The 17910-nt window shown below is 36.9% G+C and overlaps 1 protein-coding gene and 1 pseudogene across 1 annotated transcript; one reads left to right on the top strand and one right to left on the bottom strand.

The window, feature by feature from the left end:
- Positions 1–4121: 4121 nt before the first annotated feature.
- On the bottom strand, positions 4122–5124 carry LOC122044016 (annotated as a pseudogene).
- Positions 5125–7821: 2697 nt separating this feature from the next.
- LOC122044015 lies at positions 7822–9089 on the top strand. The gene is made up of 3 exons (XM_042604564.1): positions 7822–8307; positions 8545–8663; positions 8759–9089. Exons 1-3 carry the CDS (start codon positions 7822–7824, stop codon positions 9087–9089), a joined length of 936 nt encoding a protein of 311 aa, XP_042460498.1.
- Positions 9090–17910: the final 8821 nt, after the last annotated feature.

Below are 17910 nucleotides of genomic sequence, written 5' to 3'. Positions count from 1 at the left end.
GTGTGAGAGCAACGCTCCATCACAAAAAATACCACATAGGTGGGAGCAATGCTCTACCACAAGAAATCCTCAATATGTGGGAGCAATGCTCAACCACAAGAAATCCTCAATATGTGTCTACAATATATATATATATATATATATGGGACTAATGGGCCTAGGCAACCGGATACGACATTGATATGGCCATATATGACGTCCTATATACAGATATACAACAGACTAAAATAGTAGACGGTCTGCATTGCAAAGAAATTTGTAAAATTTCTAAAAGCAGGATAAATGGTAAATCCCAATCGAGAGTCCCAAACACGTGCCTAAACACATGTACATCGCTTCATATCCGTTAAATTATTACACCAGATATTACTACAAGTATAACAATAACAAAATAAACATCATACCTATTTTCTGTCTGGAGATGTTCCGTTGCTGTCCTGTCCCTATTTTACCTCAAATTTCGTACAAGAAAATCGCCAGAAATCCATACAAATCCGAAACGGAAGTCCGATACATAACCATAACAGAAATCTGTACAAACCGAAGTAGATATCCAAATATCCAGAACACCAAAAGCAGGTATCATAACCCGCTCTGATACTAATAAATTGGTATCAGATAAATCTCGAAAATCCAACACACGGAAATCAAACAAGTATCGCTAAACCTTGGCGCTCTGATACCATATAAATTGGTATCAGGTTATCCCAAATATCCAAAATACGAAAACAAAGATCATAAAACTTAAGCTCTGATACCACTAAATTGTCACGCCTCGGAGGAGTCCCTGTCCGAAGAAATTTCGACAGCATCTCCCCTGTACGGCGGACAATATGAAACATTACTACATCACCATATACCTCAGCCACATGCGGCTGGATTAATAACAAAAATAAACAAACCAATAACATAGACATCCACGTAGTTTATATCAATTTCAGCCTCTGGCTGACACAACCACGCAGTTTAATAATAAACAAACTGAACAATGATAATACGACTCAAAATCCACCCTACTCAACTACACTCATAAAGCTCAAATCCGACGATAAGATCAACTTACCTCTTCTGCCGTCTAGGCAGGCATGTAGTAAAACAAATTCATATTCAAACCGATCGATAAGTAAAACAATCCATACACAAGATCCAAGCATCAAAACGTAACAAGTCTAAATACAGTCTAATAAAGAAAACCACAAGATCAACGTTCATCCTCATGGACTGCAGGGGACTAGCAACTGGAACTCTTTCCTGACAGCATCAACCTGAAAATAGTAAATATCCACAGGGTGAGTCAACTCCTCAGCGGGTAACAACTGATATACATAGTAAGGAAATAACATCTAGCACTAATCATGCGTACAGTCTCCTGATATAAGAAGGATAAAAAAATGCAACTGTAGTAAACAGGAGAAAACTGTACTAACCAGGACCTGGTACAAGGATAAACAGTCCGAGAGGTATAGAAATCCTGTATGCATGTCAAGCATGGGCATCAACCAATATGCAGCAAATAAATGCAGCAAACACAATCATAAGAAATAAATGCATCAATGCGTATGATGCCAATGATGCGTCCTAGTCACCCCTGACGCCAGTCAACCATCTCACACACAATGGTGAGACCGAGTGGGTAGGGCTGTGACAACCGTGCACTCTGTTGTCACTGCTCCTGATGAGTGACCGAGTGGACGGGATGCTGTTGGAGTACACCTATCCTCCTACCCCAAATCATAAATGGGGGAGCGCAATGCTCTCATCTCCCGGTACACGATGACGGGGAGGAATCTCTGTCGGCTACCACGCTGCGTCACACTACCCATGAGCGGACCAACGAAGCCAAACAGAGTCCCTGCTGCAACACACTCTGCCAGAATCGACCACTAACCCTTGAGTGGTGGTGTGTGCAGATCCATGTAACTGGCGATGTGCTCAACAATAATGGAGCGGAACATCGCACAGCATGCAATCATGCGAATGGTGCATGGCACTAACCATGGAAATATCCTGAGCTAATCCATGTATATAAATAGAAGGTGCACCTTAGGTCAATGAATCAAATCAAAGGTACACAGATAAGATAAGGTATAAAACCTAGGTCCTAAATATGGTGAAGCATGGTATATCACTACCCCCTATAAGCATGTATAAGCTGGTAAGAAATAACATAAGATGCAAAACAAGTATCAACCAAGCATGTAACAAGTATCGGGTAGTGACTAACCGAAACAGATAAGAAACATAATTATTGCAATTTGTTAAATTCACTACTATGCATATCAAACGACATAAAGTCAGAAGTACCCGCCTCCAATAAGAAATGGTCCAATCCGATAATCGAGATACGCGTCTCGCGTCAAAATCCTGTGTCACAATATTTAGTTTAGCTAATTCTATCATGCATCCATTAACAAAACTAAATCCTAATCCATTAATCAATTAGGGTTAACTTCATTAACCCTAATCGTTTCACCTTCTAATTAGGACTTACTATAACATAATCCATCACAGATTCAACACAAGCATTCTAATCAAAATCTGAATACCCAAATTTACCTTACCTAACTCGTAACCGTGTTTGTTGATCCACACCAAGACTGTTGCTGCCAGCACAGATTGATTACTGCTGGAACCCAAGAACAACCCACCGAACAACACTTCCTGGAACCCTTCACTGAACGAAATAGGAGATCAAAAATTCAACCAGATAATCTATCACCAACAAATTTCTAGCAATAATTACACACATTACATCTTCCCTCTTACTGCCTGTGATGACCAAAGACCAAACAAAGTTGCCACTGGAAAACCCTAATGCCAGAAACTCAAGCCGATAACAAGGTGGTTGCTGGCACTCGACGGCTAGCCGACCGACGCTAGATCACAAGGGCGGTGGCGAGCGTAGGACACTTCAGGAGGGCAGTGTCGGAGATGGCTAGGGCAGAGTGGGAGGGCGGCGCTGCAAATCTAGGGCACAGCGTTGCTCTAGTCCATCATCGTCGGCTACTGGCGCCAGGGTAGAAGGGAAATCAGCAAAGAGTTCAGCGGCTGGTATCGAGGGGAAGAAACTCCGGCGAGGCGTCGGCGGGATGCTATGGCACAGGGCATAGAAGAGGGGCCGATTGGTGACCCAGGGCACGGCTTGAAGGTGGCTTCCGACCGAGAGGGGCGGCGACGCGTCTCGATCTCAGCGGCGGAGACAGGGAAGAAGAAGGGGAAAAGAAGAGGAGAAGGAAACCGCAGCGGCGGTTAGGACAAGGGATCGGTAATCATCGGGCACGCGGAGAGGAAGGATCGGGCACGCACGGCACGGGTCGCGAGTGAAGAAAGAAAAAGAAATAAAGAAAAGAAGAAAAAGAAATAAAAAGGAAAAGACAATTTTTCCTCGTTAAAATGGGGTAGCCTAAACAGGCTTTTCTAGGCCCCTTTTTTATCCCCGTTAACTCGTCCGTACGAGCCCCGAAAAATTTCTGAAAAAATTTCAAAAATTTCGAAAAATTCCCTTATTAATATTCGCCTATTTCCGATATTTTACATTTTCCACTTGAGGTCTGCCTCGGGTAGGCATGGCTGGTCTGTTGTCATTAATTTCCTGAGGAGATAAACAATTCTGTTTCCAAGTCATAAAGAATGCAGATAGATGCAACAATAAAGTGCAAACATCAAAAGAGTTAACGCAGCAATACTTGCATCCATGTATCCTCAATATGACGTTCCGGTGATGTTTCAGGAGAATGGAAGGCAGGAGGTAAGGGATGAATTAGCTTTAGGACAACCACAAGATCTCGTCCCAAAACCAAAATTGCCCCGTGTTATTTGTTGTTCCTGGATATATGGATTGAAAAAAAATAGGAGAATTAATAGACAAACAATAGACTGAGCAAAGCTATGGATCCTCACCACAATAGTTAGTTGCAGAGAAAAGAGTGATTAAATGACCCTGAGCAAATCGTTCAAAACCATCCATGACACACTCATGTGCCCTTACTATCAACTGGAGGCCATTATTATTGCAGAACTCAATAACTAACTCGGTCAGGTTGTCACATCAAAAGATCAAAAATTTGAAACCATTGTATAGGAATTGAGTAGAAAATGGTCCGAGCCAAACATATAATCACTCACCCCAAAAGTAACCAAGCAGGCCCCCTGGCATTTGGTCTTAACCCCTCAACACTGTCGTTCTCTGTTGGATCAGACCTGCATGAATAAGAAACAGGAAATAGTTATTCACATGAATAAGGTATTTCTTTTTAGTTATTTATTTGTATGACCATAGCAGATCCATAAGAACTATTGCGCCAGTTCCCATTGTGATAGGTCGTTGAAGGTTTTCGATCTGCTCTACATGATTTATGGAATGACCAATACCACCATGCATGCAGATAACTTTCTTCTCCATTAAAGCAGCTAAAGGCAACCAATTAAACAATCTGTTAATACGGTGTCATGCCCAGATTCCGTCTTGTTCTCCCTGTTTCCAAACAATAAACAATGATATGGAACATAATTTTTTCTTGATAAACTAAATAATGACAACAAATAGAAATTAGTGGTACCATTCTCTCGATGCGCTGGTACGAAACCCAAATAAAGCATTAATGTATGTTGCCTCATGGTTTCCATGAATTAAATGTATATTATGTGGATATTCAATCTGTAACATTGATTCAGAAAATTTTGAAAAGTTTAAAGATACAACATATTTGTAAACATAAACCTGTACAAGAAGAGTGCAAAGTAATACCTTCAAGAATTCTTTGATGCTAAATATTTTCATAAAAATATTTGCTTGGATAAGACTGATCACATTGACAAGCTTGAGGGGAAAGTAATACCTTCAATGCAAGGAGAAGAGTTATAGTTTCCAGGCTATGTTGGCCACAATCAACGTAATCACCCAAAAAGAGATAATCAATATAACTGAAAGTGGCAAAAACATAAGACAGTGTCACAAGCGGATAAAGAAAAATATGAACTAAAATTAACACTACAAATTTAAAAAAAAAAGATGCACCCAAGTGTGTAGCCAAAACTATGTATCATCATCTATTTTCATGCTACAATATATGCAAATAGGCCAAAGCAAACTTAAACCTAGGATCTGAATAACTGAAGTCATAGAGTACAAGTGTAAACCAAAATACTATAGGTCAAAAAAGCTGCATATTATCATCTGGGACACTTTGAATTTGCAGAGCTCAATCCTAAGATGCTTCACCAATTAAAGGAATTCAAGAACTATCGCTTATATGTACAAGCCTAAACAACCACAGCACTTGTAACAAGGATTTAGTACATGTCGATGAAAAAGTTATGCTTTACAAAAGCATCCAACAATTACAAAAGATGACAATGCATATTGTAAGAATAAGATGAACTATACCTCTACATCGAGCCCCAATGAATTCCTTCGAATCACATCTTTTAGATGTAATATATGCAATCGGTGTAGTATCACTTCGAATTCCTTCAATTTGCACCTTCCCTCTAGCAACCTTGAAGAAGGATGATGGAGTGACATTTGCTCCTATGCCTCTCACACGTCCACCATGTTTGTTAGAATTCAAGACCTTCGTGAGAATATCTTCACGAAGCGCTGATGAAAGTCGCGAGCTTTTCCATCACGAAGAATGCCAAAGCGGAGATTTCCTTTTCAATTATGTTTAATTGAAAGGTACAATTATGTTTAATTGGTGTTCCTTTTCAAGAGACGTAATCATCATTATAATTTTTGTAGTTATCGACAAAATCTAACACCAAAGTCAATAAGGTTTAACTTCTCTTTTACCTATCAAATAACATTCCTCTCCATCTAACATAATTTTTAACCAACAGATCAATTTCTGGTTAGTCATCTCTATTTGGATTATAACCAGGGGCGGATGTACCGGGGGGGGGGGGGGGGTGGAGGATCGGGGTGCAGGCACTCGCAGGCTACAGCAGCCGGAGAAAAAACGCAGCGTCGAGCGAAAAACGGAGAAAACGAAGAGTCAAAGCCAATTCATTTTTTTAATTGTGAATCACCTTGACACGTTTCCCTATATAAAGCATATATAAAGGTTTGTTTTATATTTTTATTTATCCCTCCTCCCTTTTTTTAATTGACACATTTCCTCAGTTTATTTTTTATATTTGGAAACGTTTATTTTTTATATTTTTATTTATCTCTCACAAAACCTTGAACCTTGTGATATTTCTTTCCCTTTATTTTTTCTCTCTGCAGTGCCGAGCGCCGACGACCGACCAAATAGCAAAGTTGAAAGCCCTGCGCCCAGCGCCCAAATCTTTTTTCTCTCTGCCGATTGCTGATCAAAGGAGGAACCCTTCCTGATCCATCTTTTTGTGCCAAAGTCCAAAGGTGAAGCCTTCGACCTTCATTCAGGTGTGGATTTTATTTTATTTTATTTTATTAATAATTGTTTGATTGTTTCTTGATAATGTATGTTAAATTAATTTTATTTAAAAAAAAAGAATTGTGTCGATGAATGATGTTAAATAATTAAATTGTGTTATTGTTAAATTGTTCACATTACTTTATGTTGATAATTTTTTCCCATACATTATAATTTGCAGAAAATGTTGAAATATTTTGCAAAGAGGTCTAGGAGTTCAATTGAATCGTCTAGTGTTCCGGATGAAGAGTCTACTCCTGCACCACAACCACCACCACCTCCTCCTCCTCCGCAAATTTTATTTGAAAATATTGAAAATCTGAGTAGTGAAGTAGAAATTACTGCTGATCCTGGTTTACGAAAATTGATTGAAGAGTATGATGTTGGTGCTAGAGATCGTATTCGAAAAGAATATGTTGCTATAGACCCTTGTCAACCTCGAGGCCATAATTTTCCAAGAAAGAAAATGGGTAAAGACAATAGATGTTGAGGTTTGGTTTAAAGACCGTGATTGGTTGGAGTATAGTGTTTCAAAGGATGCAGACTTTTGTTTATGGTGTTATCTTTTTAGACCTAGTAATATAGGGTTTGGAGGAGATGATGTGTTTACGAGATCTGGTTTCATAAATTGGAAAAAAGCAATTAAAAAATTCAATGAGCATGTAGGTGGATTTGATAGTGCGCACAATGAGGCAAGAATACAGTTTGAGGGTTTCAAGAATCAAAGACAAAGTGTGGAGTATTCATTTTCATCAGGGAAACATGAGCTTGAAGTTTCTTATCGCAAACGCTTGACTTCCATTTTAAAAGTAATTCGATTTTTGTTGTTACAAGGATTGCCTTTTCGGGGACATGATGAGTCTTCGACATCATCCAATAGAGGAAATTTTTTATAATTGCTCAAATGGTATAACTCAGAGTGTCCATAAGTTGCGGCAGTTGTTGGAATGAATGCACCTGGAAATAATCAAATGATTGCCCCAAAAATTCAGAAGCAATTGGTGAATGCTTGTGCAGTTGAGACCACAAATGCTATTCTAGCTGATCTTGGAGATAGGTAGTTCACTTTACTACTTGATGAGGCTCGTGACTGTTCAGTGAAAGAGCAAATGGCAATTGTTATTAGATATGTGAACAAATATGGAGAGGTGATTGAACGATTTATGGCCGTAGTTCATGTTGCAACAACTACAGCTGCTTGTTTGAAGGAGGCAATCGACTCTTTATTTGCTAAGTATGGTTTGTCAGTGGCGAGATTGAGGGATCAAGGATATGATGGTGCTTCAAATATGTCTGGAGAATTTAATGGCTTAAAGCACTGATAATGAAAGAAAATCCGTATGCATTGTATGTTCATTGTTTTGCTCATTAACTCCAGCTAGTGGTTGTAGCTGTTGCTCAAGCAAATTAATATGTTTGTGATTTCATGTGGATTGTTGGTTCGATTGTGAACATATCTGCATCATCTTGCAAAAGGGCCGACAAACTTCGACAACTTGAACATGACAGAAAAGTTAAACTTCTTGAAAGAGGAGAGATTAGTTCTGGTAGAGGACTAAACCAAGAAACTAGTCTAGCTAGACCTGGAGATACACGATGGGGGTCTCATCATTCAACTTTATGTCATATTGAACAAATGTGGCCATCTGTTATAGAGGTTCTTCAAAATTTGATTGATGATGGTGATCGTTCTTCTAAGGGTTTAAGTAGAACTTTGGTTGAAAGAATGGAGAGGTATGAATTTGTGTTTATTCTACTATTGATGAAACGTATACTGGCAATCACAAATCATTTGTCAACCGTTCTACAAGAGAAAGATCAAAATATTGTGAATGCGATGCATTTGATCAATAATGTGAAATGCAAATTGCAAAAGTTGAGAGATTCTGGATGGGATATTTTACTTGAGGATGTGAAGAAATTTTGTAATACTCATTCCATTGAAATAATTAATATGACAGATAACATCAACAACCGTAGTCATTTGAAGAGAGATGGGAAAAATATTAATTTTTATCACTACTACCATGTTGAAATCTTTTGTGAGGTAATTTCATAATTCTTTTTTTGTTTACCATCAATTAAATTCTTTTAAACAGTAACATATTTATTAATTTTTACTTTTGTTGTTTGATTTTTTAAATTGTAGGTTATCGATATTATTCTACAGGAGATGGATAGTCGTTTCTATGAAACAACTACAGATTTGTTGATTTATATGTCATGCCTTGATCCTAGGAACTCGTTCTCTAGATTTGATGTACAGAAGTTAGTGCGTCGGCTCATTTTTATGAGGATAATTTTTTTTGGAATGAGCGTATGTTGGTTGAATAAGAGCTTGAAACATATATTGATAACGTCAGATCAGATGAACGGTTTGAAGGCATTTCAGATTTAGGAGCTCTTGCAAAGAAAATGATTGAAACAATGAAGAACCGTGTTTTTCCTTTAGTTTATCGGATGATTGAGCTAGCCTTACTTCTTCCAGTTGCTACTGCAACCGTTGAAAGAGTGCTTTTGGCAATGAATATTGTCAAAACAGATTTGCGAAACAGGATTGGAGTTGAATGGATGAATGATAGTTTAGTAGTCTATATCGAGAAAGATGTTTTTAATACTGTCGACAATGACCCAATTTTACAGCGTTTTCAGAACATGGAGTCTCAAAGAATGCAATTGTCACATATTCGTTAGTAGATTGCTTTCATATTTTAATATTATTGTATGAGTTTTTTTTTATAATATTGTACTTTTTTCTCCTGTATGCCTAGTTATTTAAAAAAATATTTTTTTAATTACATAGAAGTTATTAACTGTTCAAAAAAAATTCGCCATACTTAAGATTGTGGCCGCCCCTCCATGATTGAATTCCTGGATCCGCCACTGATTATAACAAACATCTCAATTTCTGGTTTATTCCCAAAGATCATATTGAGTTAACAAACAACTCAATTTCTGCTGTAAATTTATAATGTCGTATGGTAAAATTTGTTTAATCAATAATATCTCTATAAGAAACATCTCAAAACTCCAAGTGAAGAAACTCTCAAATATGAAAACAGAGATACTTCAAAGTCCAGTGAAATAAAAATGATAGATTAACAAAAACAAAACTAACTTTAGCAGAAAGGGCAAGCTAGCATGGAAATCAAGCAATCAGTAGTTGGGGTTCTTAAAGCAAAAGGACATTTCAACCAACGAAAGCTGCACTCTACCTTGTATTAGATAATCACTAAAAAAGTTGACAAGGAAAGTTACGTGAGAGGTGAAGGATTGAGCATCTGTAGCATATCTCGTACTGAATCGGAATTACAAAAAAATAATAAGAAGAAAGATCTTAGTGCCTTACAGCAACAAGGGAAGTTGAAAATTGATGGCAAAGCAATGGTATAGAATCCCTCACCTTTCAGCTTCTCAAAGAGCCATTTAGCCTTCTCCTCCACTGTGCTTGAAAAAGCGCTGATGAAGTCAAGATCAGATCATCATAAGACATCAATCGAGAAAAGATCGGATTAAAAAGGTAAACGCAGTCATGCATGCGATTTCTCCCTTGTATGAACCAGAAAAGGGCAAAAACCAGAATGTAAAAGACTCAAGCATCACGGTTGTGTGGCGAACGTTAGAAATATGATCCACGAGATGACCTAAAAAAATCCCTTGGATTGGGCTAGGGAACATCCTGGATCTCAACACGCACACTACTCTTCCTCCGCTCAAGATCGACATTTGGGCGAAAATGCTTTCTTTTACACCGCTTCTTCCATGAGATCAAAGAAACCGGTAGGGCTCACAGAGAAAATCTGAGAAAATACAAAAAAGGAAAGGTTCTGCTTACAGAAAGGTCATCGCTCATGGAGGAAATCTCTGCTTTGGCTTAAAAATGACCGGAATGCGAAGAAGGCCTCCTCTTCTCGAGTTAGAGGAGATGCGGTGTGGTTGGACGGAGAAGCAAGGGCGTCGTGTCTTGATCCTGATCGAGAGAGGAAGGGGCGTCGATCTAGGAAGGGGAAGAGGGAGATGAGGCTGAGAGAGATGGTCGGACGGCCAGCGGCTAGGAGGAAAGTCGTGGTGGTGTCGCGACGGTATACGGTGGACGGTGCGATATAGGTTTAGGTTTGGAGGAAAGAGTGAAGTGTTGCAAATTTTGGCTAAGTATTGATGGGAAAATTAAATTATTTTATTTTGGGTTCATTAACACCGGGTTTTAAAAATCGTTGTTAAAACTGGTGTCTATTAACGAAAAAAGGCGCTCATAGACATCGGCTAAAAAACCGATGTTTATGAGCGAAAATCTGCGCTCATAGATATCGATTTTTGAAAAAATCGGTATAAAATACTCAAACACATCGGTTTTTACTTAAAACCGTTGTTGTTCCACCGATGTCTATGAGGGTTTTTCTTGTAGTGTCTCCACCTAGAAAATAATTTAGAAATAAGAATCATATTTTATAATTGCTATATATCTCTATACTTTTGGTTTGATTGATTAACTGCTTGTATACTTAACTGTTAATTAATTTATTGCATGCTTATATTATCTTTGTCTTACTTAATTGAATCAATCTAAATAATTTTATTTCTATGATGCTATTTATACTTAATTCAATTATTTAGCTCTCTGCTCATTTTAAAAATACTTATCTTTATTCACCTCCCTCCACCTCCTATCGTCAAGTTCAATCCTATAGATGACGTTCCTTGAATACTAGAGTCTAGCCACTTGTTTCTATCCCAACCAAGGACAATTGTCTAATACCTATCTTGTCAAAATGAATGGATATGGGTTTGACATTACCTGTTGTTGTGTTAATGCCAAAGGATCCTAGTAGTGAAGTGATGACATGCCAGTATGCCATTTGGACATTTATGGAGGAACTACATTTAGAGTAATAAACAATGGTCTTAAACACCCATAAACTTATGTCAAGTCAGTGTTTAAGAGCATACATGAGAAATAGATGATAGGATCTAATGATAGATTGATCTCGAGTGGCTAGAGGTAAAATGCAACCGAACAATTACTTTATAAAAAGCAATATCTTGGGGTCTTAGATTGATTGAGTTCATGATTTTAGGAAGAGGACCTTTAAAAAAATTGGCATACATGGAGTACGAAGTAAGATGAGCATGAGGCTCAGGTAAGGTCTCGAGAATGTTTGGAAAACAGTAGAAGGTATTATTGGTTACCCAAGTATGAAGAAAAGATCTAACCAATATCAACATTGAAAAGAAAATCCTGACATGTAATTCTAGTCTTATAATTGTACTCATCAATTTACTAAAGGCTGTTGCAAAATTCAACACATAAGTTAAAATTGATGAAATGCATGCAGGTTAGGAGATCGATTAATACATAATAGTTAAAAATTTACATCACATCACATCACATCACATCAGGACAGTATGTGGTAAAAAAATGGCATAAGTCAATATATCAGATTCATAAATGATGAAATGACTTAGCTTAGAATGACTGTCTTAGTTCATCTATGGGGAATCTAGCGTCTTAGCTAAGATTTAATGGAGTCAACCTGATCTTGAATATTGTAACATTTCTTTTGTTTATAAAGATAACGGAATAAATAAATAAGGACAAAACTAAGTTAAGAGGAAGTTTAAGAGTCGTTACTGAGGCATTTTTGATGCTTCAAAGGCTTTGGAAAATTTCAACAGGCGTTGGAAAGCTTGTTTCAGTGCTAGAAGAGAAAGAGGGAGGAAGAAAGAAGAGATTTGAGGGTGTGAGGGTTCTGTTCTCCCTTGCGCCGTTCTTATAGCGCTCAATTAGCCGATCGAATTCATGGGTTGGTCGACCTGTCTATTAAATGTAGTACGTGATCTTAGGATTTTGATGTTGAAATGGTTGGATTTTTTGGACCGATAGGTTGATCGATCGACAGATTGATGAATAGTCAAATTAATAGTTAGCTTTTGGACTTATTGAGGTTAATCGGTCAATTGATTGTAGTTATCTGTCGATTGAGAATTAATTATTGGTCAAATTTGTAGTCAAACATTGTATCCATATTTAAATCTAAGTTTTGTCCGGTATCAATCGACTAAACAAGTGTGTCTGATCAATCGAAAAACTATTTTTAGAAAAAAATTTAAAAGATGTCATTTTTCAAAATAATTTATTTAAAATATCATATCTAAAAATTTATCTTTAAAAAAAATGTCTGACTCTTTATTCCTTTACTCAATTGATATTAAGTGATGAATGAGTTTAGTATGAAGTTATATAAGATCATTTTGAGTTTAGACCCCTTAATTCATGTCGATGCACTTATCTACATCTAGAATTAGGGATGGATCCTAACATCTCACACTTATCTACATGGCTCGATACACAGACATATAATTCTCAAGTGTTTGTGAGATGCAAAGGTGGCCTACATCTATAGATTTATGCAATCTACTATAGAACTAGCCTAGGTTATTTCTAGAAAAGAAAATGAAAATAGATAAGTATTCTATTTAAGACAAGTCTATTCTATTTATCTAAAAAAAACTTAAGTCCTATGAGTTTAGGCTGAATAAACATATAGAAAAAAGTTGTTAATTTCTTTTGACACTCACAAATTCTTGGTGATCAAGGTAATCTTATAGGTTATGTGAGATAAATTAATTAACATGGTTCATTTAAGGTAGAATTATTTTGATTCTTAATTAATCTTGAATTAAATTAAATTTATTTAAATTAGTTTAATCGAATGTTTAACTTGGATTTTTTTAATTAACTAAATTTGATTTCAGATTAATTTAAATTAATTAATTTTGGATTAATTAAATTAAACTAAACTAAAATTATTTAAATTAATTTTGGATTAAAATAAATTCCTTAAATTCAGATTAATTAAAATAAATTAGGATTGATTGAATTTAAATATTGATTAAATTATTTAAATTAAGATGAGTTGAATTAAATTTAGGATTACATTATTTAAATTAAGATTAATTGAATTAAATTTAAATTCAGACTCGAACTCAGCTATATGCTCCTTTGCTACTGGAGCCATGAAGTTAGTCTGGTTTGGTTCATTTGACTCCGTCTCTGAAGATAATTCATCTCAAGTTGCTTTGAGTACTTTCTTCTTCTTCAATTTCTTTGATTTGTATGCATTCTGGTTGGGTACTCGGACTTGTGGTGTCCCTTTTCGTTGTACTCATAGTAGGTTAACTTCGATTTAGGCTTGCTTGGTTTACCTTGGCTTGCTTGCTTGCCTTTTGGTTGGATTGCTCTTTTGATGCCCCTTCCGATGAAACCCTTCTTCTTGAACATCTTTCGGACTAGGTTTATGATTTCTATGGTTGCGTCTTGGTCTTCCTCATCCAATTCTGATTTGTCATCCGATTTTAGCACTGGTCGGGATTTTGACTTGGTTTCCTTTGTAATTATCCTGCAACTAAAGTTATACCTTTCTTGATTTGACTTCAGTTAGCTTGATCATGAAATTCAAATTACCAAAACATTTTATCTAATTTTACAATGAAAAGATTCCTAATTACTTTGTATGCATCAATCATTGATACCCACAATGTATTTTGGGGGAAAGTTTTTTTTTTAGGGAAAGATTTTAAAGCGTACCTTAGTATGTCCTAATTTCCCATCGTCTACTCGATTGCATGGAGTTGGTTCAAAATGTCATTGATTCTTACATGTAGTTGACTTCTGGATTTTCTATTCTGCATATGGATGTTAAATAAATAATTTACAAGTTTTATTTTGTTACCTTTGAATCAGACATTCCTTCGTGGAGTTCAATTAATTTATCCTAAAGGTTCTTTATGTTGTTGAATGGACTGATCTAATTTAGCTCTTCTTTTGTGAGGCGGCATAATATTGTGTTGGTAGATCAAGCATTGTATTGAGCTTTCTTTTTAGTATCTATTGTCCACTTCTCCATTTTTTATGATTTCTAATTTCATTTACTAGTACGATGAAGCCATTTTTGATGACAATTCACATATAGATTTAGATGTGTAGAAAATACTCCATTTGTCCCTTCTAGTAGATGATGTCATTGTCGTTGAAGAGCAGTGGATCAGCACTACTAAATCCTTCTTATTGAGCTATTTGATTTTTGCAAAGAAAAATTTTAAATAAATTTCAAGACTTTTAATGGTCTTGGGTAGGTAGAGCAACATAAAAAAAAAAAATATTTCAATAAGAAATAGAAACACGAAAAAAAATTAAAGAAAGGCAAGAGATTTTAAAAATTCTTTTTTTTTTCCAAAAAGAAGGTTTTTCAAAAACTCATCATAGTGGTTAAACTTATTCAGAATAACAGGCTTGGATAACAATTATAGGACTGAAAAGTACGATAAAGGAAAGGTGAATATTGTTGTGGAACAGTGGCCGATTAGAAGGGGGATTGAATAGTTTGGTCATCCTAAATTGTTTGTCTTCTTACAATGTTAGTGAGTAACGAAATAATAACAATAAAAACTAAGAGAGAAAGCAAATGCTAATAAGATTATGTAACGTGGTTCGGAGATTGTTTGCTCCTACTCCATGATTTGTCCTTGAGGTGGACGATCTCTCAATCCGTTGGTTGATTAATACCCAACAATCTTCGGCTAATGCTTTCCCCTTTTCGGTGGAGCAAACCTTTCACAAAGCTCTCTTCCTCTTTACAAGATGAAAACTTAGATCAGGAGGAAGAGCATTGGCTTGGAAGCTTAAGGGAATGACTTAGGAGAATTCTAGCAAAAATTAGTAACCTCCTTCATTCCTCAAAGCTCCTTTAATTAGAGTGAAAAAAGTTAATCCCAATCAACTCATTTCTTGCGCAATAGTCGACTGGCAAATCCATCAGTCGACTGGTGCTACCGTTGGATATAGCCAACGGCTACTTAGCAGAATCAACGATTATGCCAACGGTCACTTACCAGTTCACCGGTAAAAGTACCAGTTAACTGGTCACTGCTGGCTGAGTGAACAGAAGGCCTCTATTTGCACCCTAGTCGACTGGATCAGTCAACTGTCACTTCCGTCAGTCGACTAATCCTGGTTATATACTCACACTCATCCTTTTCATAGTCATCCTTGAAGTCCTCTTCCTCGACTTTCGTCCCTCAGATGCACTTGAGCCCGCGACTACTCTCTATGCATCCTTCGCATTACCTTGAAGTTTGCTTCCCTTAGCTCCACTCTATCACTCCTCATCCGACGGTCCCTTAGATATACCATCCTTCACCAATCTCAAGGACCCGAGCCATAAGATGATCTTTTCCCAAGCTTGGCCACACTAAGCTCCTCATGTGTGTTTCACCAAGTCATATATGACTCAAACACACATATCAAATATATATGAATCCTAACTTAAACTCTTTGACATACACATCAAAACCATGATCGTACCCGATCAAACCTAGGTTGATTGCACTCATAATCTCTCCCTTTTTGATGTATGATAATATATTTAAGTTAGACATAAATAATAACATGAAAATTACAAGTATAGCATAAACATGAAGTATAAAATCGAAGTTTCCCCTTAACATATGCTCTATCACTTAATTTTCATGTTTTGCACAAATATGGAGAAAATAAGTTTCTAACTTAAACTTTTCCATTTCTCCTCCTTTGACACCATCAAAAAGATTGTACCCAAACAACCATGCACAGTATGGTATCAATTTTGACCTAATTTGAACTAAGTTTAAATTCTAAAAATGCACACAAAATGCTGATGATCCTGTCTGAGACCTACAAAGATGATACACTGGTACGGTGGATCGGTAGTTGACTAGCAAAAAACCTTTCCCTTTCCAGAATGGCTTTGTCTTCAATCCTATACACAAGGACACGAACTAACAAAATGTAAACACCTAAAAACCAGGGGGAGTCCTTGGCGAAGGTCCTCCAACACTCAAATCAGTAACCATCCCAATTAATGGTTGAAAAAGAGTAAGAACGCATGTGTGAGAGTAGAGTTACAGATGTTAGTGAGTGTACGTTCATCACGAAGAGAACTCCCCTTTTATATACCACCTCACATAACTTCTGCAACCATGAGGTGGCAAAATGTGTCAGAGTTTATTAAGCAATTCATCATAATTGTCTGAGGAATCTTTCTTTTACCCACATGTATACCCCTTTTATTGTTTATAGCTTCTATTATTAGGTTGCTGAAGGAGTATGCTGTTATTATTGGTCGGTGATGGGAGACACGATGATCTTTGAAGAAGTTTTTAGAAGAATATTTTCTGACATAAAGTTGTTATTATGACAAGTTATAGGGAGATTGTCCGCTGAGCATAATTCGATCGATCCTTAAGTCGGCCACCCTGTTGGGATGATGTTGTTAGCTGAATATAATCTGGTCTGTTCTTAAGTTGGCTGCCTTGATAGGATGATGTTGTTGGTTGAGCATAATTTGACCGGTCTTAAGTCGGTTGCCTTGATAGGATGATGTTGCCAACTGCCTTAACAGGATGATATTGTTGGTTAAGCATAATTTGGCCGGTCCTTAAGCCACCTCCCTGATAGGATGATGTCGTTGGTTGAGCATAATTCGGTCGGTCCTTAAACCGACCTCTTTTATTGAGCTGGTTAGTTACATTCTATATACTCCACTGTTATGTATCATATTAAGCTGCTCAATCATGTTCCACGCAACATTGAGATATTCACTTGGGGAATGGTAGATTGCATCATAGTTCCTGGGAATCCCTTTGATAATGTATATTTTGTTGGAATTCCGTTCAGGCTATAATATGACTATGAGTGTCATAGGCCTGGTCGCCCCTTTACCTGACCGAGCGTATGATAAGTTACTTAGAGAAGACCCGCTTCATTCTAAGAGACTTGATCAATATATTAGGCTAGGCTATATTTGTCCTGCCCAACTTTTTATGCGATTGGGACATATAAGTCTATCTGACTTTATAACCAGACGGGTTTACCTACCTACTGTCCTCCAACAGTTGGTTTGTTGTGGAGCGAGTCAATTATCTCGATCGACCCTTAAGACTAACCGGCTCCAATCATGGTCTCCTTAAAATCTGGCCGACCTTGAGATATCAAACTTCCTGGTTCGCTTGGCTTGAGGACTGACCGTCTCCCTTCGTCCGAATTATAACTCGGTCTAGTTGAATCTAAGAACCTTAGCACTAGATGACTAATCAACGCCAGATGAGGAAATATTACACCCTCTCAAGTATAACTACCATATCACCTTGTCTTTGATCGCCTGGTCATCTTGACCCTTGCTGCTATGTGACCTTCCGAGTCCACTCATCATAACCCGTATCAGTTGACAGTCACCAGTCGGCTACCATCTGATGTAGTCGACTGACACATAACAAATCAAATTTTAGCTTTTTGATGCCAATTTCAAAAATATATAGAAAAATCCATAAAATTTGAAAATCATGAAATTTTGAAATTATATTTCTTTTAATGTCCTCAAACCAAGAAAAATATATTTTCATAAAAAGTCAATATATTTTTGAAGTTTTGACTAAAACTAAAAACTTTAACAATCACTCAAGTTTGTATCAATTCTAAAAC

This window comes from Zingiber officinale, chromosome 2A (genome assembly GCF_018446385.1).
Source record: "Zingiber officinale cultivar Zhangliang chromosome 2A, Zo_v1.1, whole genome shotgun sequence".
In the NCBI taxonomy this organism is placed as follows: domain Eukaryota; kingdom Viridiplantae; phylum Streptophyta; class Magnoliopsida; order Zingiberales; family Zingiberaceae; genus Zingiber; species Zingiber officinale.
Note: the sequence above shows the minus strand (reverse complement) of the source record. Positions and strands in the feature narration are given on the sequence as shown.

Bases quoted from the DNA above. Each gene is read 5' to 3' on its own strand.
- LOC122044015 (XM_042604564.1), top strand. From the start codon at position 7,822: ATGTGGATTGTTGGTTCGATTGTGAACATATCTGCATCATCTTGCAAA. The intron at 8,308-8,544 runs GTGAAGAAATTT...TTTAAATTGTAG, and splicing joins GGGATATTTTACTTGAGGAT to GTTATCGATATTATTCTACA. The intron at 8,664-8,758 runs GTTAGTGCGTCG...TGATAACGTCAG, and splicing joins TCTAGATTTGATGTACAGAA to ATCAGATGAACGGTTTGAAG.